The sequence below is a fragment of the Physella acuta genome, unplaced genomic scaffold (assembly GCF_028476545.2).
Source record: "Physella acuta isolate Inbredline_101_S28 unplaced genomic scaffold, ASM2847654v3 ptg001114l, whole genome shotgun sequence".
In the NCBI taxonomy this organism is placed as follows: domain Eukaryota; kingdom Metazoa; phylum Mollusca; class Gastropoda; family Physidae; genus Physella; species Physella acuta.
Window position 1 is genome coordinate 71,129 of NW_026732631.1, and position 23,872 is coordinate 95,000.

General features: G+C 37.4%; 1 protein-coding gene across 1 annotated transcript in view; it reads right to left on the minus strand.

Annotated features, from left to right (window-relative positions):
- Window positions 1-1,643: 1,643 nt before the first annotated feature.
- LOC131955903 (pyroglutamylated RF-amide peptide receptor) overlaps window positions 1,644-23,872 on the minus strand; it is a gene marked incomplete at its 5' end in the record, with an annotated part of 39,033 nt that continues 16,804 nt past the window's right edge. Inside the window, 3 exons of the mRNA XM_059320210.1 lie at window positions 1,644-2,435; window positions 2,576-2,905; window positions 6,234-6,455. Of these exons, the coding sequence (XP_059176193.1) occupies window positions 1,644-2,435; window positions 2,576-2,905; window positions 6,234-6,455 (1,344 nt within the window). The remainder of the gene's footprint in view (window positions 2,436-2,575; window positions 2,906-6,233; window positions 6,456-23,872) is intronic.

A 23,872-nucleotide genomic window follows, 5' to 3' on the forward strand; every position in this document is an offset into this window, starting at 1 on the left:
ATAAAAACGCGTATAATAGTGCGCAATATTATTAGTACTTTAAAAATTTACATTAGTTTTTTGAGAAATCGGAAGTAGCGTAAATTACTACTTCCAGTCAACGGAAATTACTCAAAATTTAACAGAAGGTAGAGAATTAGATCTTTTACTTACATGTGAAATTTCATTTATCTATCTGAAATAGTACTCAAGTTATAGGCTTTTGAAAAATTCAAAGTAGGAAAAGTACCACTTCCGGTTATCGGAAATCGCTCAAAAGTTGATACGGATCTACGATTTTGATAAAATACTTATATATGAAATTTCATCAACCTAGCTGTAACGGTACTCAAGTTATCGTGTTTACACACGGACAGACACACACACAGACACACACACAGACATACGGACAAGATTGCAAAATTATGTTTTTCCGTATCAGTGAGGTGTAAAACGTCGAGATTTGTAAAAACCTCGATTTTTTTTTGCACGATTACAATACTTTCTCTATACTACGTATATACGAGAAAGTAAAAATCATGTCTATATTCCGAGTTGACATCCCACGTAGTGTTATATAAGAATATTCGAGAAAGTTTAGGGGAGATCACTCCCGGCTTATTTTAAATAGTGATATACATTTTAGTGCACATTTATATTTCCACAAAAACATTTTCTTTTTAAAATGAAGGTTTTATTTGTTCTTTTGTGGTGCATAAATAAATAGTAGTTATTACAAAAAAAATTTCATATAGATAGGGGGGGGGGGGGGAGCTAGAGTTGCTGGAAAAACATGAAATAACATTACATAGTAACAAGCATCCAATGATCATTTTATCTGACAGCGTAGAGAGTGGGCGGGGGGGGGGGGGGGGAGTAAGAAAGACTACCAAAAAAAATACTAGAAATAAAAAAAAAATATAACACAAATTCTCATTGTCCTGACAGATGTCTGCGAAACTGTAAATCTACGAAAGTATGAAAGAAATCTGCTAGAAAACGAAAAGGGGAGGGAACTCTTAGAAATTGAAACATCACGTGACTTTTAGAATCCGCCGGGAGAGTAGTAGACAGGAGATGCGAGACGTCATGAGCTGCTGTACACGTTATCAGCAAATCGAGTTGATTGTCAGTCTCCTCCCGGCCATAGAATCCCATCGGAACGGTGGGCCATAATACGAAAAATGGTTTCACTCGATATCCATATAGCACACGCCAGCATTCGACTCATTATTCCCCTTCCCACATTTCCAATGCCTCTACATTTGATCAGAGAACACTGGTTTAACTCTTGCGTTTAGAATTTAGATTGAATTTATTTTCGTTAACACGTAGGTTCAATTCAGCAAGATTTTCAGTTTAGCTGAACACCAATGCTTAAAAAAGTAAAACCACAATTAGTTATTAAGCTCACCGTACATTATTAACTAATGATTTAATGCCTAATCCTAACCCTAATCCTGATCCTAATCCTGATCCTAATCCTTATCCTTCTCCAAATCAAAAACGCTAACATTGAATCAAGTTTTTTAAATTAAATTTTGTAAAAATAAGCTTGGCAGCCACTGCGTTATTAAATCTAAGGAACTAGGTAATGCTTCTGTTGTCCAATTAGAATGTTCGTATCCAAAATAGTCAAATTTGAGTGTACATTTGCCAGATAGTCAAACTAGATTGTGGGGTGAGATTTCATTGACCGCTGAACTTCTTAGGTTATGGTTGGAGGATTGGATGGAGAGGTCATTGACCGCTGAACTTCTTTGGTTATGGTTGGGGGAGTGGATGGAGAGGTTATTGACCGCTGAACTCCTTTGATTATGGTTAGGGGAGTGGATGGAGAGGTCATTGACCGCTGAACTTCTTTGGTTATGGTTAGGGGAGTGGATGGAGAGGTCATTGACCGCTGAACTTCTTTGGTTATGGTTAGGGGAGTGGATGGAGAGGTCATTGACCGCTGAACTCCTTTGGTTATGGTTAGGGGAGTGGATGGAGAGGTCATTGACCGCTGAACTTCTTTGGTTATGGTTAGGGGAGTGGATGGAGAGGTCATTGACCGCTGAACTTCTTTGGTTATGGTTGGGGGAGTGGATGGAGAGGTCATTGACCGCTGAACTCCTTTGGTTATGGTTAGGGGAGTGGATGGAGAGGTCATTGACCGCTGATCTCCTTTGGCTATGGTTGGAGGAGTGGATGGAGAGGTCATTGACCGCTGAACTTCTTTGGTTATGGTTAGGGGAGTGGATGGAGAGGTCATTGACCGCTGAACTCCTTTGGCTATGGTTGGAGGAGTGGATGGAGAGGTCATTGACCGCTGAACTCCTTTGGCTATGGTTGGAAGAGTGGATGGAGAGGTCATTGACCGCTGAGCTCCTTTGGCTATGGTTGGAGGAGTGGATGGAGAGGTCATTGACCGCTGAACTCCTTTGGTTGGAGGAGTGGATGTCTCTGATGTCAGGCTAATGGGTTGTTCGAGGCTCACACTATAGCCCAGCGTATGGGACTCCCTGAACGTGGTTCTAAAATGAGCTCGATGATCTCGGCACCGCGATACTCGCTGTGTCGATGCTCGTCGCTTGTTTTGGTAGCAGCACCAGACAGATCCGTCATTGGTAGAGTTGTCTTTGCCGGAGCTGTCTTTGCCGGAGCTGTCTTTGCCGGAGCTGTCTTTGCTATTCATGTCAAACGAGTCTTGATAAAATTCGTTCAAGCTGCTCCTGCCACGGTAAAGATTGTCTTTTCTGATCTCAATAAAGACCTTACTGCCATTTCTGTACACAGCCTGTCTGTAACTGCTCTGAGATTTTCGGATTGTGCTGCTGCGCTTGTACACGCTTTCATTTGTGGAAATACTGAGTCGCCGGCTTGCCGCACTCTTCAGGCAGCCGCAAAATGGAAACCAAATATAGCACAACGATGCCATGTCCGCCTGAAAAAAAAAGTCTTAGACTCAAAGATGGGAACTATGTCTTCAAACTTTGTCCTGTCTGTCCGTCTGTCCGTCCGTCCGTCTGTCTGTCTGTCTGTCGTTTTTCTGTGTATGTGTCTGTGTGTTTCTGTGTGTTTGTGTGTGTGTCTGTATGTATGTCTGTATGTCTATTTGTTTGTTGGTCTGTTTGTCTGTGGGTCTGTGGGTCTGTGGGTGTATCTGTGTCTGTCTCTGTGTGTCTGTGTGTCTGTCTGTCTGTCGATCTAATAAGTAGCTACTATTTAAATAACTTAAAAGAATTTAAGAAGCGACGACCATGTTTATTTTTAGTTACTTAAATAGTAGTTAATTATTTTATATTTAAAGTAAGTCTCATCTTTAGTGCATTATTAGATAAACGCTTGCTATTAAAAAGTGATTTAAGCATTTTTTTTATATTCTCGTATACTAGATCTAAGTGTAGAGAAAGTATTGTCGTCGTGCAAAAAAAAAAAAAATTAAGATTTTAACTAATCTCGACGTCATACATACATTTGCAATGTTGTCTTAATGTCTGATTGTTTGTGTGTGTTTGTGTGTGTGTGTTTGTGTGTTTGTGTGTGTGTGTGCGCGCGCGTGTGTGCGTGTGTGCGTGTGTATGTGCGTGTGTGCGTGCGTGCGTGTGTGTGTGTATGTGTGTGTGTCTGTAAACACGATAACTTGTGTAGGTCTACCGTTTCAGTTATGTTGACAACATTTTTCTCCAAAGCCAATAACTTGATTACCGTTTACGAAAGGTGGGCAAAATTTTACAAAGATTACAATGTATTCGCTTGTTTGCATCAAATTTTGGACAATATTTGGAAAACCGGAAGTGGTTCTTTAATCTATTTTCTTGTGAACATTATAATTCGGGTGATTTTTCGTTTAGGTAAATGACATTTCATTTATAAGTATACGATTGTATACCTTAATTACAATCAACTTTTTTTTTACCTCCGATAATCGGAAGTGGGACTTTGCTCTATTTCTAGTTTTTAAAATGTCAATATCTTAAGTACCGTTTCAGTTAGGTAGATGAAATTTTTAACATACTTTCTCACAAGTATCTCAATTTTGAGTTTTAAACGGTGAAAGGAAGAATTACATTACGCTATTTCCGATTTCTGAAAAAAAAACGATTACCTCACTGGACCGATTTTTAAAATCTTTCACGTAGATCAAGAATTGGCGACAAGTCACAGTGACAAAAGCTTTGGCTGAATTGGATGTTTAATTAAAACTTCAATCAATTAATCAATGTTTCCTTTATAAAGCACTCACTGTCCGCTCTCACACATTTGTTTATGTTCATTTGGGGCTCAATTCTTTTTCTTACGTGATTCTATTCTATTTAAATAAAGCGGGAGTGATCTCCTTCAAACTTCCTAGAATATTTTTATAAATGAAGTATATAGGAAGTATTGTAATCGTGCAATAGTCGGAAAAACATTGTTTTGCAATCTTGTCCGTATGTCTGTGTGTGTATGTGTGTATGTATGTGTTTCTGTTAACACGATAACTTGAGTACCGTTACAGCTAGGTTGATGAACGTTATTATATAAAAGTATTATATTAAATTTGTAGTTCTTCATCAACTTTTCAGCGATTTCCGGTAAACGGAAGTGGAACTTTTTGTACATTCAATTTTTGAAAAACCTATAACTTGAGTATTGTTTCAGATAGATAAATCGTATTTCACATGTAAGTAAAAGATCTAATTCTTTGCATTCTATCAAATTTTGAGTGATTTTCGTTGACCAGAAGTAGTAATTAACGCTATTTCTGATTTCTCAAAAAAACGCATGTGAATTTATAAAGAACTAATAATATTCCTCAATATTATACACGTACTTTTTGGCGTTCCTAAGAGATTCTATTCTATTTTTAAAAGTGTAAGTAATTAAAAATGGATTAAAAACAGGGGCGGAACTACCATACCGCCAGACCCCGCAATGCGGGGGGGCCCAGGATGTTTAGGGGCCCAGTTCCGACCAAAAAACATTGACTTTTTTTTTCAAAAAATTATGTTTTTCATGCATCTTGAAAGTGGTTTTGCAAAAAAAAAAAAAAAAAAAAAAAACAACAACAGGTCTACTGTAGCAGAGATTGTTGCGTAGAAAAATATTTTAAAATCTACAAGAGCTATAGTTTGAAAGGTAGGTAAACATTCCCACTACTTCCATGACTTACTGCCCTTTTTTAAAATAGGGATGCCCACGAAGCTCATTTAAATAGTTTTGTACTATGTATATTAAAAAGCAATTTATTCTCTGAATTGTTACTTAAATAAGACATACTATACAATAGTATAGATATAAAAATCAATGTTTTCAAAATTGATATTATAAAAGCCAAAAATGAAAAAAATAAACATAACGCGAGAAACCATTCACGAATCAAGCTAACGTATTTATATATTTTTGACCAGCCTGTTCATAATATTTGTGTAACACAAGATGAGTTTAAACTAAATTTTTTCTGGTTTGTTCGCTCAGAATGGTTATTTATTGCAATGAAGTAGACCAGGGGTCGGCAACCTTATGAAGCGGAAGAGCCAAAAGTTACAATTTTTATAATTTCCCTGGTTTTAAAGAGCCACTAACATTTTTTTTTATTTCAAATATTTTATTTTTTTATTAAGATTATTAGTATTTGTTCAAGGAGCTGGAGAGCCGCATCTTGATATCAAAAGAGCCGCATGCGGCTCGCGAGCCGCAGGTTGCCGACCCCTGAAGTAGACTAAATTACTCAGTCAGGATATATATATATATATATATATATATATATATATATATATATATATATATATATATATATATATATATATATATATATATATATATATATATATATATATATATATATATATATATATATATATGTATATATATGTAAATATATGTACATATATAGGGGGCCCTAATTTTTTCTTTGCGGGGGAGCCTTTTTTTTCTAGTTCCGCCACTGATTAAAAATCATGTCTATATTCCAAGTTGCCATCTCCCGTAGTGTTATATAAAAATATTCGAGAAAGTTTAGGGGAGATCACTCTCGGTTTATTTATTCATTATTTTTAAAGTTTTTTATACAGTAGAGTTATATGACTAAAATCAATTGCGCACTAAATCAACTCGAAAATTTTTTGTATAATAGCGCGTTAAATAGATTTAATGGTACTTTATACATGAAATTGTATTATCTATAAGTTTTAATATAAATGCAAGATTATTAGTTTCATTAAATGCATTTCTGTATTTACTTTAGAAATTTGTAATACCTCATAAAAATGTAGATTTTTTTAACTTACCCGAAAGCTTTCATTGGTAAAGCCATAAATGATTGGATTAGCGCAGGAGTTGGACATTGCGAGCCAGAAGGCCGTATAGAATAAGACGGTGAACGTCCGCTCCTCCCCCTCTGTCTGATTGCTCATCAGATGCGGGTTGAAGTCAATGACAAGAAAAAACGTGTGCAGTGGCAACCAGCACAAGCCGAACATGACAACAACCAACACCAGCATCTTGATGACCTGGTGAAAAAATGATGGGGTCATTTTCGAATATTTTTTTTTAAACCAATTAAATGTACATTGATTTTTACTTTCTCGTACATGGAGTATAGAGAAAGTATTGTAGACGTGCAAATCTCGACGTTTTTACACCTCCTTGATTCGGAAAAACACAGTTTTGCAATATTGTCTGTTTGTGTGTGTGTGTGTGTGTGTGTGTCAGGGGCGGAACTACAGTGCCGCCAGACCCCGCAATGCGGGGGGGGGGGGCCCAAACCTATTGGGGGCCCAAAAATCCTGGCTAAATTATTTTTAAAAAATGTAAAAAAAAAAATCGGTGGAGGTCGAGTTATCTTTCTTGTACAGTTACAAACAAACACGATAGTCGGCAAACGTCTTTGAGAAAAATGCACTGACTATAGCTCGAGAGACCGCCAGACATATAGACAACTTCAAAGACGAATCATCTGAAATTTGACTGTGCCGGTACGCTTTGAAATCGGGCTGGGGAAATGTTGCGGCGAGGCGACTATCCTGGTCTTCTAGACGATCGGAAAAAGTCGGCACTATCGATGTAGATGTTTATCGGCGCTTTCTTGTCCCCTTCCCTTCCCAACTCTCCCCCCCCCTCCCCCTTACCCCTCACTTCTACCCCTCACCACACCCTTACTCTTACAATAAGATGTAATGCATAGATTAACGAACCGTCTATGAACTGTAAACTGACCACTTCTGCACATTTTGTTAAAGACACTAGTCAGTAGTTGTTCATTTACCTGAGGAACAGGGGCGGAACTACAGTCCCGCCAGACCCCGCAATGCGCGGGGGGGGGGGGGGGGGGGGAGGCCGTTTAGGGGCCCACGGCTGACCAATTTTTTTTTTTTTTTTTTAAATTTTGAATTTAATTTTTGCCTTAATATTTGGTTTGTAAAAGAAAAACACTGTAGCTGCGGTACGATTATCTTTATTTTACAGTCACTATACCACGCTCTTCCGCAAAAGATAAAATCCATTACACAAACTACAGTGTAAAATATATGCAACTCTTCAAATTTTGAATGACTTCTTTGACTCGTTGCCCCCCCCCCCCCCTCCCTTTGATAGCTAAATAGAGGACACGTAACTGTTTAACCGATCCTCCAAAGTATACTGTGGCGGATGGGGCAGGGGATGGGGACCAAAAAGGGGGTTAAAAAATTGTCGACAAATTCTTTACATATTTAAAACAGTTATTTATAGTTGTATTTTTTAACCATCGTCAAGGCCGAGTTCTATTTCCCTACAATCAAACACACGCTGTCGCCGGCAAAATTCTTTTAAAAAAACAACAAAGTCCATAGCACGAAAAGCCGCTACATTGATATGAAGTGGGCTTTCAATACTTTAATGATGCGCGGTTCTTATTTGCGGCATTGGTAGGGGACCCGAAATCCATTGTACATTTTTCAATGTTAATATGTGTTTGTGATAGTGGTTGAATTTGTATCCTGTACTATCTTGTATCGTACAAATAATTTTTAAAAAATAATATAATACTATAAACTTCAGTTTTATATACGTTTACTTGTTTTTGATTTTACAAGAAATATAGTAAACTTTTAAGGCCTATACTTCAAATTATCTCCCCTGAGTAAGTTTTACAATGGGCGATGCTGACGTACATAGATCAAGGCGTTTTGTTGTCCCTTTCAAGTTTTTTCCCGAGCCGACCCCTATCCCATCCCTCTTTCTCAACCTCACAAGTATCGAGGAGATAAATGTATCGTTTATGAACTACTTCCTAACCGTACGATTCACCACTTCAGCACATTTTGTCAGACACTAGACAGCACTAGATCTAGTCAACACATATTAATTTACTTTCATAGTATTAAGCACATCTAATTCACAAAACAGGGCAGGTAAGATTATTTTTTATATAATTATTTAGAAATTATTTAGAACGTTTAGAATTAATTGAACATTATTAATAGTCATTGAGGTGGGGGTGTGTGAGGGTCTGGCTTTTTGTTAACCCCCCCCTCCCCTAAATCAGAAGGTTATCCAACGCGTGACCTGGCCACATACAGTTGTACATGTGAAAAACATTTTTCTCTCTATTATTATTATGCATTACTGCATCATTCACCCAATCGCCATGAAAACTTGGGAAGCTGTTGAGTACAGCCCCGCAAAGGTTTCTGGAACTTTCTGTCATAGGCCTAACATTTGTACATATTTGAGTGGGGACTCCTAACGGAAATATGTGATTTAGCGCCCCGTGATCCTGCATAAGCGGATGAGGTTACTACTTGAATACAACTGGCTCATCCTGAGCGATTCACATATGAGCAAGTTGGCCCCCACAGACAGTCGTTTAAAAGTTCCCACAACACTAGGAATAAGTCTCGCTACAACACTCGATGACTAAATCTAATTAGGTGTTGCACCAATGTTTCTTCCAGGGTAGACTGTTTTCGGGGGAGGGGAGGGGGGAGCTCTGCCGGAAGAAACAATGTGTCACACCCATCACCCGTGCAGTAATGTAACCGGTAGCTCCAAGAGCCCCATGACTCCCCTGACACCTGGGCCGTCGCCGAGAGATTTACAGCATGCCTTGGCGTGTCTAGTTGGTAGTGTGGACAAACCCGCGCCCTAAGATCCAAGAAATGAACTGCCGACATTAATTCAACTTCTGGAAAACAGGGCACACGGTTAGTAACGTTTTGATGAAAGCCTCAGCTTGGTGTGTTGGACTAGATTTAGAAAGGGGCCAGCTCGTGTGTTGGAAAACCTCTGATTTATTCGTGTACCAGATGGATTTTTTTAAAATTGAGAGCGAACCTTGTTTTATATATATATATATATATATATATATATATATATATATATATATATATATATATATATATATATATATATGGGGGGCCCACAAATTTTGTTTGCGGGGTGGCCCATTTTTTCTAGTTCCGCCACTGGTGTGTGTGTCTGTAAACAAGATAACTTAAGTACCGTTACAGCTAGGTTGATGAAATCTATATATATAAAGCAATGTATGTGTGTTTTTCTGTCTGTTTGTTTGTCCCTTATGCATTACTACACCTTTCATCATATCGTCGTGAAAGTTTGGGAAGTAGTTGTGAATATTCCTGGGGAGGTTTCTGCGAAAAAAAAATTTCAAATTCGCAGGGGTGGGGCCCCGGCAGGCCGCGATCTGTTTTTCTCTATATACGGTATATAAAAATAAAAGTCGATTTTTTATTTTGACTCCATTCATCTGATAGCTTTCAAACTTTGGTAGGTTAATTAGAACCCTTTAAGGAAGGGTTCTGTAAAAAAATATCATTTTTAATTTCACAAGGGCGGCGCCACGGGAGGGTGCGATTTTTCTCTATATACCGTATATAAAAATAATAAAAGTGAATTGACGTGACATCGTTCACACGATCGCCATGAAACTTTGGGATGATGTTGAGAATACTCCTGGGGAGGCTTTTGCGCTAAAAACAATTTCAAATTCGCAGGGGTAGCGCCCCGGCAGGGCGCGATTTTTTTTTCTCTACATACGGTTTATAAAAATAAAATTCTATTTCGGTTTCACACCGTTCATTCATGTACCATGAAACTTTGGGGAGATGATTAGATCACTCAATGGTAGGGTTCTGCAAACAAAATATTTTTTAATATTGCAAGGGGGTTGCCCCCCGGGGGGAGCGATTTTTTTCTCTATACACGGTATATAAAAAATAAAACTCGGATGCGGTTCATCGGAGTGCCATGAAACTTTAAGGAGTAGATGAGAATACTCCCGAGAGTATTTCTGCGAAAAAGAAAACTAAAGTTTCTTATGGGCGGCGCCATGTAGGGTACAATTTTTGTCAATACACGGTTTGGCGCCCAGAGTTTTACAGCGACTATGTTGGCACTTGGCATCCGTTAATCGAGCGTCCTGCATAGCGAGTAAGGGGTACTACTACTATATTCAGCGGTAAAACAACAACACGCTTCTAAAAAATAACTTTGTAACGCGAGGAAATGCTTCTGTACAGTTTCGTCACCTTGCGAAAGATGAAAAAATAACTTTTTTTAATATGAGGAGCCTACTGCAGAGTTTCGTCACCTTGCGAATGATGCAATAAGTATCTATTATTTGACGATCCAGTCAGAAATTGAGATCGAGCATCTAATAATAGACCATTAGTAACGCTAGCATATTGCATCAGTCACACTGATGTTTAAAACACGTCAAATAATTTTTTTACGTGTTAAAGAAAAAATTTCTGTTCATTTATGTCACTTAAGCGAATGAAGAAATCTGCATCATTATTAACATGATGCTATTGGCACGCTGGGTTATCCTATGAGCACGATGGCGCCTGTTAGTTTTAAGGAGCCAGGGCTCGTACGCTGCGCCTATGCGGTAGTGTAATCGGGGGGTTGGGGGCTCCTGAGAGCGCCCCTTTACGTCCCTGACACATGGGTGGTCACCGAAGTGTGTCCTACCTCATTATTTCGGTTAGTGATTAATGTACACTCAAGGTTTTCTTGCGGTAGTGTAGGAAAACCCGTGTCCCGATAATTATTATCCAAGCGCAAGCATTGTTTACATTTAAATAACAGAGTTTTAGAAAAGAAGGACACGCGTTTAAGAACATATGATTGGTAATGCATTGGTGATATCCTTCTAATATATTTCGTCAGACTTTCTTCTATCGCCGCGGCAACGCGCGGGGGTCGGGTACGCTAGTTTCATATATAAGTATTATATCAAATTTGTAGATCCGTTTCAACTTTTCAGTGATTTCCAATAACCGGAAGTGGAACTTTTTCAACTTTCAATTTTCCAAAAGCCTATAACTTGAGTACTATTTCAGATAGATAAATGAAATTTCATCTGTAAGTAACAGATATAATTTTCTGTCTTCTTTCAAATTTTGAGTAATTTCCGTTAATCGGAGAAGTAGTAATTTACGCTATTTCTGATTTTTTAAAAAAAACGCATGTGAATTTATAAAGTACTAATAATATTCTGCACTATTATGCACATTTTGCTTGGCGTTCGCTTGGTGCGTAATTATTTTTTCTACGAGATTCTATTCTATTTGAAAAAAATTTAAGTAATTAAAAATCATGTCTATATCCCAACTTGCAATTCCCTGTAGTGATATTTATTATTTATTAATATAATTATTCGAGAAAGTTTAGGGGATGTCACTCCCGGTTTATTTAAATTTAAAAATGTATTATAAGAATTTAAAGGAAAGTTATGAAACATAAATGAAGAGTAACATAAAAGTAAATAGTAAACGGAACATAAAGGTGACAGCAGCTGAGATAGTGGCGTAGGTGGGGGGGGGGGAAGGGGTATGAACCCCTCTGTAAAAAACATTTTACAGTCATAATGCCACTTTTATTTATTTAAATCTATTTCTGAATCAGTATATATGTATAATTGTATATGTATATTTAGAACAGTTATTTAAAAACTGACGCTATGTTCACTATGAGTTGATAAATCCCCCCCCCCCCCCCACCCCATCTCACCACCGAAAATTGGACAGACTATTGAGTAGAGCGACATCAATGTCACACCTAGGTATATGCTGGGTAGGATAATTGACCTTAAGTGACCGGACAGTGGTGAATGAAGTTAAATCCCCTCCCTCCCAACCCACCCCGAACTGATCTTAATTTGGGAAAACGCGTAATGAGGTACAAAAGTACAATGCCGCCAAAATCATAGCGTTTGAAACTGGTAAATTTTTGTAAATATTGTTTTTTTCACTTACCAGTAAAGAGGTGTGTGATCAATACAGTGATCTAACCCATACATTATCATTATGTTAAAAATTGATCTTTAAAAAACACAATAACAGTAGCTAATTAAATAAACCGGGAGTGATCTACCCTAAACTTTCTCGAATATTCTTATATAAAACAACAGGGGATGGCAACTCGGGATATAGACATAGTTTTTAATCCATTTTTAATTACTTACACTTTTTAAAATAGAATAGAATCTCGTAGGAAAAAGAGTTGCAAACCAAGTGAACGCCAAATAAATGTGCATAATAGTGCGGAATATTATTAGTACTTTATAAATTCACATGCGCTTTTTGAGAAATCAGAAATAGCGTAAAGTACTACTTCCGGACTCAAAATTTGACATAAGGTAGTTAATTAGATCTTTTACTTACTAGTGAAATTTCATTTATCCATCTGAAATAGTACTCAAATTATAGGCTGTTGAAAAATTCAAAGTAGAAAAAGTTCCACTTCCGATTATCGGAAATCGCTCAAAAGTTGATACGGTCTAAGATTTTGATATAATACCTAAATGTGAAATTTCCTAAACCTAGCTGTAATGGTACTCAAGTTATCGTGTTTACAGACACACACACAGACACACACACACAGACACACACAGACATACGGACAAGATTGCAAAACTATGTTTTTCCGACTCAAGGAGGTGTAAAACGTCGAGATTTGCAGACAGACTGTTAATCACACATTAATTTTAAGACTTTAATGAATGTATTGATTTATTCATTGGTAGATTAACCACATTAATTATAAAAGTTCAGAACAATGACTTTACTTATAGTGATGTCACATGATTTATTTACTTTTTACAACAATAATGGCGGCTTCCATTGAATATTTTGCTGCCCATTTAAAAGTTTAACGCATTATAAAGCCAATTTTCTGTCGGCTATAGCTTTAACGGTATGTCCGTTTGCTATTTTTATTACTTTCCAACACTAAAATCAATTTTCAACAGTCCTTTTCATTTAAGTATACAATAAATTTCTCTAGATCTAGAATCTACAAATCAGCTGTCGAAGGGAAAAAGTTATAGATCTAGAATAAAAATAAAATATATCAGTAGTTACATCCCTAATTCTACGAGCCTATTAGTTAAGATGTTAGCGTATTAGGTTACCATGCGGGTCGTAAGGGTTTAAGACACATCATGTCAATATGTTTTTTCAATTTTTTTTAAAAGATGTGATTGATAAAGTTACCTTTCGGAACTTGGTGGGATACAGGGCAGGTGAAGAAGAGTTCACCTGTTTCTGTGACGTCAGTATATGAAGGGATAGTGTGGTCGGACCCATGCTCAACCGAAATCAGTGTTTTTAAAAGACCAAAACGTCTGAGGTGTGTCTTCTTTTTGAATGTGGGATCTGGTTATTTTGTGATGATAAGTGACAGACGTGATTTCATTTATGGATGACCCCCAAAACCCACAGTTAACTAATTATAACGGGTAGTCTAGTTTTATTTAAAACTACAGTATTTAATTTTTAAAATTCTATTCCCTGATTTTATTGGAAGTGCCAGCAACATTACTGTTATATATGTACTAATTGCACACCCGTTCTCCGCCACTGTGATTCATTTAAATGTACCAACTTTTGAAGAGAACAAAACTAAATATAACACTAAAGAAAACACAATCACAAACACTAACTCTAAAAAAAAAACACAAACAAAACACACAAAAAAACGCAAACACAAACGCAAACACAAACACAATGCAAACACAAAATAAAATGAAAACATAAACCGAATGCAAATACAAACACAAACACAAACACAAACGCTAACGCTAACGCAAACGTAACACGCAAACACAAACGCAAACCAAAACGCAAACAGTAACGCATTAAATAAAACAAAATGCAAACGTTAAAGCATAGTGCTCACAGTCTATCCCGGCACGCCAAATCGTACTCTGTTGGGGCGCCAGTGGACGCTCTGGTTTCGATTTAGTGAACGACTATAGTAACCGTTTTACCCACAACTTATCGCACAATTTAAAACGAAAGTATGCACCAAAGCGCTCACTTGATAACCCAGGGCGCGAAATCGAACCCTGCCGGAGCGCCGGCGGACGCGCTTGATTCAATTTAGTGAACGACTATAAAAAAAACCCAGATTGTCTTCAAACCGAACAATAGTAGTAAACATAGAGGACATTTAGGAACGGCTTCTAAACTGTTAATCATTAAAAATAATAATAAGTAAAATATGGTTCATTGTATAAAAAATATAAAATGCAGTATTTAAATTATCCGTGTTTTACCTACCACATTGCACTTTATCAGTCCATTTTAATGATATTATTCGATATATAATAATGCGCTCTTACTCTTCCGCGTAATTCTTATTCACATTGTATTAGCGTGATTTGATTTTCTTTTTTAAATTAACTCCCATGGCATAATTATAAAACATGTTATGTAATTACTTTTTGTTACCCTGCTGTTATTAATTTATCAATTTTTACTTTCTCGTATATTCGAAGTAGGTGCATATAGAGAAAGTATTGTAATCGTGCACAAAAATCACTTGAAATTTTAACAGTTTTCACCGTATTACACCTCAGTCCTTCATCACATCCGAAGTATAGAGGACTTATTTTAATCGAGCAAAAATTATCAATTCAGATTTATCAAAATTAAGAGGTTTTATGCGTAATCCAGTCTGAAAAACTGTGCTTTGCAATTCTGTCCGTATGTCTGTGTGTGTGTGTGTCTGTCCGTGTGTAAACACGATAACTTGAGTACCGTTACAGCTAGGTTGATGAAATTTCATATATAAATATTTTATCAAAATCGTAGATCCGTATCAACTTTTGAGCGATTTCCGATAACCGGAAGTGGTACCTTTTCTACTTTGAATTTTTCAAAAGCCTATAACTTGAGTACTATTTCAGATAGATAAATGAAATTTCACATGTAAGTAAAAGATGTATATCTCTACCTTCTGTTAAATCTTGAGTCATTTCCGTTGACCGGAAATAGTAATTTACGCTACTTCCGAATTCTGAAAAAACTAATGTAAATTTTTAAAATACTAATAATATTGCGCACTACTATGCACTTTTTTATTTGGCGTTCACTTGGTGTGCAATTATTTTGTCTACGAGATTTTTTTCTATTTTTAAAACTTTAAGTATTTAAAATGGATTGAAAATCATGTCTATAGCCGAGTTCCCATCCCCTATTGTTTTATATAAGAATATTCGCGAAAGTTTAGGGGAGATCACTCCCGGTTTATTTTCTAGGGATATAAGCGATAATATTATATTACTTTGATCTATTTATTATGTTTTAGCAATGTGCGTGTATTTAATTTTTTTCTTCACGTTATGCGAAAGAGTAAAAACTGTGGCTAATTAAAAACACTGGCATTAACGCCTAAATAATTTGTCTATCTTAACCCTTTCCCCGGCAACATATTTGGTACCCTGTCCCTGGCAACTGGGTGGATCACACCCGGACACTTTTTATAGTAAATTCTTTTCTTTGTTCATTGTGTGGTGGGTAACAATACTGACACAGTTAAGGTATTCAGAGCATTGTGGCCATGGGGAACACAAGACATGTTGTTGTCAATAGGAGAGCTGTAATATGATACTACAGGTTGATGGGATTCTCAGACAAGAGTTAACCTGTGGGTGGACACATGTAGTGATTTATACTCTTTGCTGGAGCTCTGACTTGCAGTTACAGACAGAACTGTCGTTTAGAGTTACAATAGGTTAATGAAATGCAGGGGTAAGATTGCCTGTGGGAGGACATAAATGGTGATTTGTACTCTTTTAGGGAGCTCTGGAATGTAGATAGAGACAGTCGAGCATTTTAGAGTAACTTGACATTAACCTCATTAGGAGAACGAATGAGGATAAAAAGGCAAAACAACTTTGTAATGCTGCTTGAAAGTTGATACTGGGCAATGAATTGATCAAACTGGGAGTGGGGTGGGTGTTCTACAGGTTGTGACCCTGAGAGTAAGGTTTAAAAATAGTCATAAATTTTATTGAGAACACAATAGAAACAAGTCTTATGCTTTTGTCTAAACTCAAGTGCTATAATGATAAAGGAATATATTTGCCAGTTTTAGTATAGCAGGTGAAAATTATTAACAAGTTTTGAGTCTGAACTATCAGTATCAGAGGTAGAAGATGAAGAATGGCAGCCATCAGTATCAGAGGTAGAAGATGAAGAATGGCAGCCATCAGTATCAGAGGTAGAAGATGAAGAATGGCAGCCATCATTACTTGAAGACAATGCTGGTTCAGTTTCAAGCAGCTCTGATGACGAGGTCTACCCAATATACTGCATTTCATCTATCAATAATTTGTCAACAGTTGGCACCCATAATGAAATGAAACTGATGGTGCAAAGTGAAGAAAAATAAATATTTTCTGGGAAGACAAAGTGACAGTACACCAGACCACTGCCAGAAGTGCTAATCCCAGGAAAAATATAAGCAGCCTGACTCAAAATATTTCTTCTGTACATGAATACAAAAAATAATACAACCAATATTTGACTGCATTAGCAGGCATGGAGAGAAAGCAAAGGAGACACTGGCACACTGCAGAATAACAATTTAGTTGTATGTCAATTCAGTTCTGCTTATGGAAGTTTTTGAAGGCAGAATTTTCTATGAAGAGATTCAGCAACCTTCTGGGTCATATTCACTTTGAAAACAATAACTAACCGTCCATTACTTTAGGCTCATTGTATATTTGCTCCCATTATGGTAGATATTCCATACAAATTTAGCAATGTGTTATGTTTCTGGAGAGATCATTACTAATTGGGCAACTGGTTGATTTTAGAGGTGGGAGTAGATTTATCCAATCAATACCAAGCAACTCCGATCAGTATAGAATTAAAATATTTTGGGCATGTGACTCATGTAACATCACTAAATGCCCATATTTTGTCAAAGAAAACAAAAGTTCCCTGTCAGCAAAAGGAAATGTCCAGTTATTTTAATTTTATCTAACAACTGTGCTCTCTGAGGTGCAAATGATTAAAATGTGTTAATATTCTATTATTTTAATAAAAAAGTTGATTACTTCAATCATGTTTGATATTTTTGTCACTCAAATACCTTCAGATTGTTAATTTATAGTTAAACTTTGAAAATGTAACACAATGACTTAACCCACAATGTATAAAAACAAATATTTAGAAGCCAGATTATAAGCTATAAATATTTTTTCCATTTAAAATTGTGTACGGGTGTCTTACACCCAGTTGCCAGGGACCGTATAAAAAAAATTCAAACCCTCATAAAAAAATTTTTTACGCATATTTTTAAAATTTACAACCTTCAGTGTGTTCACCCCAACCACCTTATAGATGGGAATGAGGCCCAGAAAAATTTATAAAACGAGACTCGAGATATGAGCAAAAATATAGCGACTTCGGGTGGATTACACCCAGTCGCCGGGGAAAGGGTTAAACTAGCTTATACCCGTGCTTCGCCACGGTGTGGATATGGATATTACCTCAGAGTTTACCGCGCTGCACGCGGATGAGGGTCCCCAGTCCCCGCATTGGTGCGGATATTTTTTAACGCACAGCGCTGCGCGCGGGTGTCGGTATCCTCAGAGTTTACCGCGCTGCGCGCTTCGCCACGGTGGGGATAAGGGTATTACCTCAGAGTTAACCGCGCGGGTGCGGGTTCCTGCATTGGGCGAATATTCCTTCTGTGCAGCGCGCTTCGCGCGGGTGTCGGTAACACTGTGGCGTGAACATGGATATTCACAAAAATTAAATTGCGGTAAAATAAATTAAGAGCCAACGCTCTCACGTTCGCTCAGGCATCTCTCCTCTCCGAACACGCGTCGTCATCTAAACCGCCGCCAAACGACATGTTTGTCCGGGCGTCCGCGCCCATGGAGAGACTTCCACAATCTATAGCGATGACGAACTGACACACTACCAGCCCGCTTATATTATATATGTCATTTTGCGTGCAGAGTTTTTTTAATATGCAACTCTGCCCCTCCCCCCTCCCCCTGGTAGAATAGAACGTCTAAATCCCCCCCTCCATGAAATATAATTTTTTATAGAAAATATATACTTTTACCAGTGTCGGCCTTCCCCGTCTCGAAGAGTTGTATTCGCCCCTGCAAAAATTCAAGTGAGCCACCCCCGGAAAGAAACACTGTCTACTTTAGTAAGGTTTATCGGCCATAAGTAGGAAAAGTTCTAGATTATAGACGCATGCTCTGCCTTTAGTTTGTAATAAACAAATATGACCAATGTTTCTTTCAGACTTTTTCCTCCCCGGAGGGGATGGGGTGCTAGACATTTTCGGGGGTGGGGGTGGACTAAATTTTCAGGGACACTGGTAAAAGTATAATGTTCTATTTCGTTGAATGGGACGGTAGACATTGGGGTGAGGGGGAGCAGGGTGGAAACCGCACCCCCTTGTAGAGTCGTCTGAAAGAAACTCTAAATGCGACTTTTGTCATGATTGAGATTAAGTGCAAGGTTTAGGGGTATGGCTACGACTATATCAATGTATCAAGCTTAAATCCGATTTAAATGCCGATTCTGGATAAAATCCGTTTCCGTTGTCATGGTTCGTTTCCGGTTTGATTTGAAGTTAAGGTGGTGATTTTGGTTGTGGTTTAGGTTTATAGAAAAGAGACAACACTATCAACCTAGCGCCCGTTGTATCTCTCCCTCAATGGGCCATTTATCTCGTTAGTAATAATAAGACAATATGATGCAAGTAAAATGCACGGTGTGATAGATTGTAATCACTGACGAGAAGCCACATTGGTTGTTAACAGTAGTTTATTCACACCATGAGGAGAGAGAGAGAGGGCGGAAGTAACGAGAGACTTATATACATAACATGTAAGGGACATCACTCAAGATAACAATATAAATATAATACTAATACAGAAGAGTGAGTTCCCTTGACCTCACAATTATCTCAATCTATTACATCCCTTTACCCTTAGAACACAATAACACATCTCTCAATAGAACAATTGATAGTATCCTAAAATCACCAATTATATTGTAACATGAACACTATGGTAGATTACATCCTTACAAACAATGCACAATATGTTACAACACAATTAAAATACAAACAATGATGTCAAAGTCCTTTTGACCTTTAAAATCATAGGTCTAACTTATTTGGGACTTTGATTGTCCTGTTTGACCTTCTCAGTGGCTTTTGATTTGGTGACTCAATATTCTGACCATTTGGATTCTCTATCTCAGGAGGTCTAGGATTTAAATCATTAACTCCAGAATTTACATTTTCTGACTCCAGACAACTTGGTTCACTCATATCAACAGAACTTGGTTGTGGAACAAACTGAGTTGGTGTGAACTGATCAGATTTGGTGGGATTGATAGATTCACACTTATTATCTGCACAAGTTATTTTTAACTGGTCTGCATGTCTACGGACAATAAGTCCATCATTTGTTTTTACTTTATAAGACACAGGTCCTGTACATTGAACAATTTGACCTGGTATCCATTTTTCCCTTCTCCCATAGTTTCTTAGATACACATTCTCATTAACTGCAAATTCTCTTTCAATGGATGATTTGTCATGATTTACTTTTTGTGTATGTTGATGTTGGGAAACAGACCTTTGAACAGTTGGATGTAGTAGGTCAAGATGAGTTTTAATTTTCCTACCACATAGCAATTCGCATGGTGCAACATCTGTTGTTATATGAGAAGTTGTGCGGTATTTGGCTAATAACCTGTTTACTCTTTCATTGTCACCTTTAGCTTCTTCTGTTTGGTATTTACCTTTGATGTTACCCTTTTAGTTTCTTTTAGTTCCTGTAAGTGCTAATGATGTTAGCAAAGTTGTTTGATGATCACATTCCTTCTTACTAATGTATTCTCTTTAAAACATTTGAAATTGCCATATCACCATAATCATTTATTAAGTTACAAATACTTTGTTTAGGCAACTCTGACTGATAATGGACTGCATCTTCTCCATCTTTAATATTATCTTCACAAAGGTTTTTATTTCTTATTTAATATGGCCTTAAGTCATCATTCACAGACTCTTCAGGCCAACCATTTTTACAGTGCTCATATACTTTTATCAAGCACTCATCTTTTTGTGTTTCTCTTTTAATATCATTCACATTTATATTGGAGTTATCCATGATAGTGAAGAGAACAAATACATCTTCTGGTATATAGCTAAGGCTTTGGTTTTTTTTTAAAGGTAATTTACTAAGACTATCTGCACTATTCTCAGATCCAGGTTTGTATTTCAATTCATAATTGTATGCAGTTAGTGTGATAGCCCATCTTTGAATTCTTGGTGAGGCATGCTCAGGTAGGGTTTTGTTTTCTCCAAATAAACCTAGCAATGGTTTATGATCTGTAAAGATGGTGAACTTCCTACCAAACAGAAACTTATGAAATTTCTTAACACCAAAAATGATGCCTAAGCCTTCCCTATCTAACTGAGAATAATTTTTCTCAGCCTGGTTCAAAGATCTACTGGCAAAAGCAATGGGTCTGTCACCCTTCTCATCCCTGTGGGACAAGACTGCTCCTACACCATCTGGTGAAGCATCACATGTTAATATAAGTCTTTTCCCTGGGTCATAGTGAGTTAGTAAGGTGTCAGAAGACAAAGCCTCTTTTGCTGTATTAAAAGCAGTATCTTGTTGTTTACCCCAGTGCCAAGTTGCATTTTTCTGTAGCAGCTTGTACAAGGGTGATAGTTTACCAGACAGATTCCCTATGAACTTTGCATAGTAATTTATCAAGCCCAAAAAAGCTCTTAGTTGTTGGGTATTTTCAGGTTTGGGTGCTTCTTTAATGGCTTTTGTTTTCTCAGGTTGAGGTCTGATACCTTGCTTGCTTAATATATAACCAAGAAAACTAATTTCTGTCAACATGAATTGACATTTATCTTTGTTTATCTTTAAACCTTTTTCACCAACAATTTTCAATACTTTATCAAGTGTTTTAAGATGTTCAGTGTCATTCTTACCAGTTATGTACACATTGTCAAAGTAAACACAAACATTTGGAATATCCTTAAAAATACTGTCCATGACAGCTTGGAAAATTCCAGGGCTAGATGATATACCAAAACATAGTCTTTCATATTGGTAGAGTCCTTTATGTGTGTTTATTGTCGTATAGACTTTTGAATCTGGATGCAGTTCTAGTTGAGTGTAAGCATGACTAAAGTCTAATTCAGTGAATTTGTCTCCTCCTGCCAAATTCAAAGAAATTTCCTCAATGTTAGGAATAGGGTAACTATTTAGTTCTATTTGCTTATTCAGTGTAGTTTTATAGTCTCCACAAATTCTTACAGAAACATCCTTCTTTAACACTGGCACAATGGGCGTTGCCCAATCGGAATAGTCTACCTTCTTTATGATGCCATTAGATTCCAATCTACTTAGCTCATTTTCAATTTTATTCCTCATTGCATAAGGTGGAACTCTAGCTTTGCAGTATCTTGGATTTGTGTCTTTAATGCTTATCTTCACTGTTCTATCATTTAGTAATCCAAGATTACCAAAAACACATTTATTTTCAGATATAACTTTATCTAGTGAAGTAAGGCTAGATTCTCTTGCTTTGACCACTGAAAATATGCTCTCCCAATTTAACTTAAGATCACTTAACCAGTTCCTACCTAGTAATGGTGGTCCATTTCCTTCAACCACAAGAAGAGGAAGTTTAACACCTTGACCATTATAACTTACATGAACCATACACTCTCCTATTACCGGAACATTGTCACCAGTGTATGTTGTTAGACACTTGTGACATGGTTGTAGAGGCACTGATCCTCCTGTGACAGCGTCAAAGTCCTTCTTTGTGATGACTATTAGAGATGCTCCAGTGTCAAGTTGGAAGCTGATGCTCTTACCGTTGATATAAACTGGTACATTGATGGGAGCATGACTTATTGATTTCACAGAGAATAGGTTGAAATCCGGCTGCGAATCAGTTTGAGCATTTTCACAGGTAGAGTGGTTCATTGGTTGGGTTAGGTAGTCTTGGTGAGAGTTAACATAGTGCTGCCTTTGGTTGCGGTACTGTCTTGACTGGCTAGATTTAGCAACAGACGAAGACTTTGCAAAGCAGGCCTTGGCAATGTGACCTTGCTTACTGCACTTATAACAAGTTGCAGACTTGAACTTGCACCGATGAGATGCATGGGGACCTTTGCATCGATGACATTTTTGATAATTATTACTAGATTTAGATCTAGGCTTTGAACGTGCAGGCTGTTTAGCATAAGTTGAAATGCTCTGATGGGGTTGGTGTTTGTTGACTAACCTGCTGTTTACTGCATGGATCTCTGAAGGCGTTAGAGATTTCGCCGCCTCGGCTGACTGCTGGAATGAAGTTGCAAGTTGTATTGCTTTTTCTAATGTTAGATCTGACTCGAGCAGCAACTTTCTTTGAATATCAGGGCTGTTTACACCTGTCACAAACTTTTCACATAGTCTGTCTGACAGCGTATCGCCGAATTCACAAAATTCACTTAAATGACGTAAAGCAGCAACATATTCTGATATTGACTCGTTTGGTTGACGAGTCCTACTGTGAAATCTAGGTAATCCTGAATGATTTCATCATTCGAATCAAATTCTTTTATTTGGCCATACAGCGCCATTATTCTAGAAATACTTAGCTAATATGCTCTAGCAAACCTCTTTTTTGCGTAAGTAGGTGCTCTTTCTAGTGGATTATTTATCCTTCGTCGCCAATGTGATAGATTGTAATCACTGACGAGAAGCCACATTGGTTGTTAACAGTAGTTTATTCACACCATGAGGAGAGAGAGAGAGGGCGGAAGTCACAAGAGACTTATATACATAACATGTAAGGGACATCACTCAAGATAACAATATAAATATAATACTAATACAGAAGAGTGAGTTCCCTTGACCTCACAATTATCTCAATCTATTACACACGGCATGTGTTGATGGTTACTTTTATGGTTCTATATTATATAAGCGATGACTGACTGAATGACGGACTGACATACTACAACCAGCATTAGGCCAATATTGTTTTTTTTAAAATAACTCTTCATTCTTTTTCTAAATATCAGAGGAAAGTAAAATATGAAGAAAAAAAATTAAACTCAGGAAAGTTCGAAAATCATAAAAAAATCTAAAATCAGAAGGGAATCGAATATCAAGGGAAAATCGAATATCCATCGATCAAATCAAGAGTTCACTGATGGTGCGCGTCCAAAAAAATGCGTTCAATAAAAATCGCCTAGCAATAAGCTGGCGATTCATCTGCTGGTCTAGACGTTTAGCCAGACAAATCACTGCCTTCTAGCTAGACAAATCACTGCCTGCTAGCTAGACAAGTCACTGCCTGCGAGCTGGACAAATCTAGCTGGACAAATCACTGCCTGCTAGCTATACAAATCACTGCCTGCTAGCTAGACAAGTCACTGCCTGCTAGCTAGACAAATCTAGCTGGACAAATCACTGCCTGCTAGCTATACAAATCACTGACTGCTAGCTAGACAAATCACTGCCTGCTAGCTAGACAAATAACTGCTTGCTATCTAGACAAATCACTGTCTGCTAGCTAGACAAATCACTGCTTTCTAGCTAAAAAAAAACGTGAGGTAAGGAGTGTGCGTG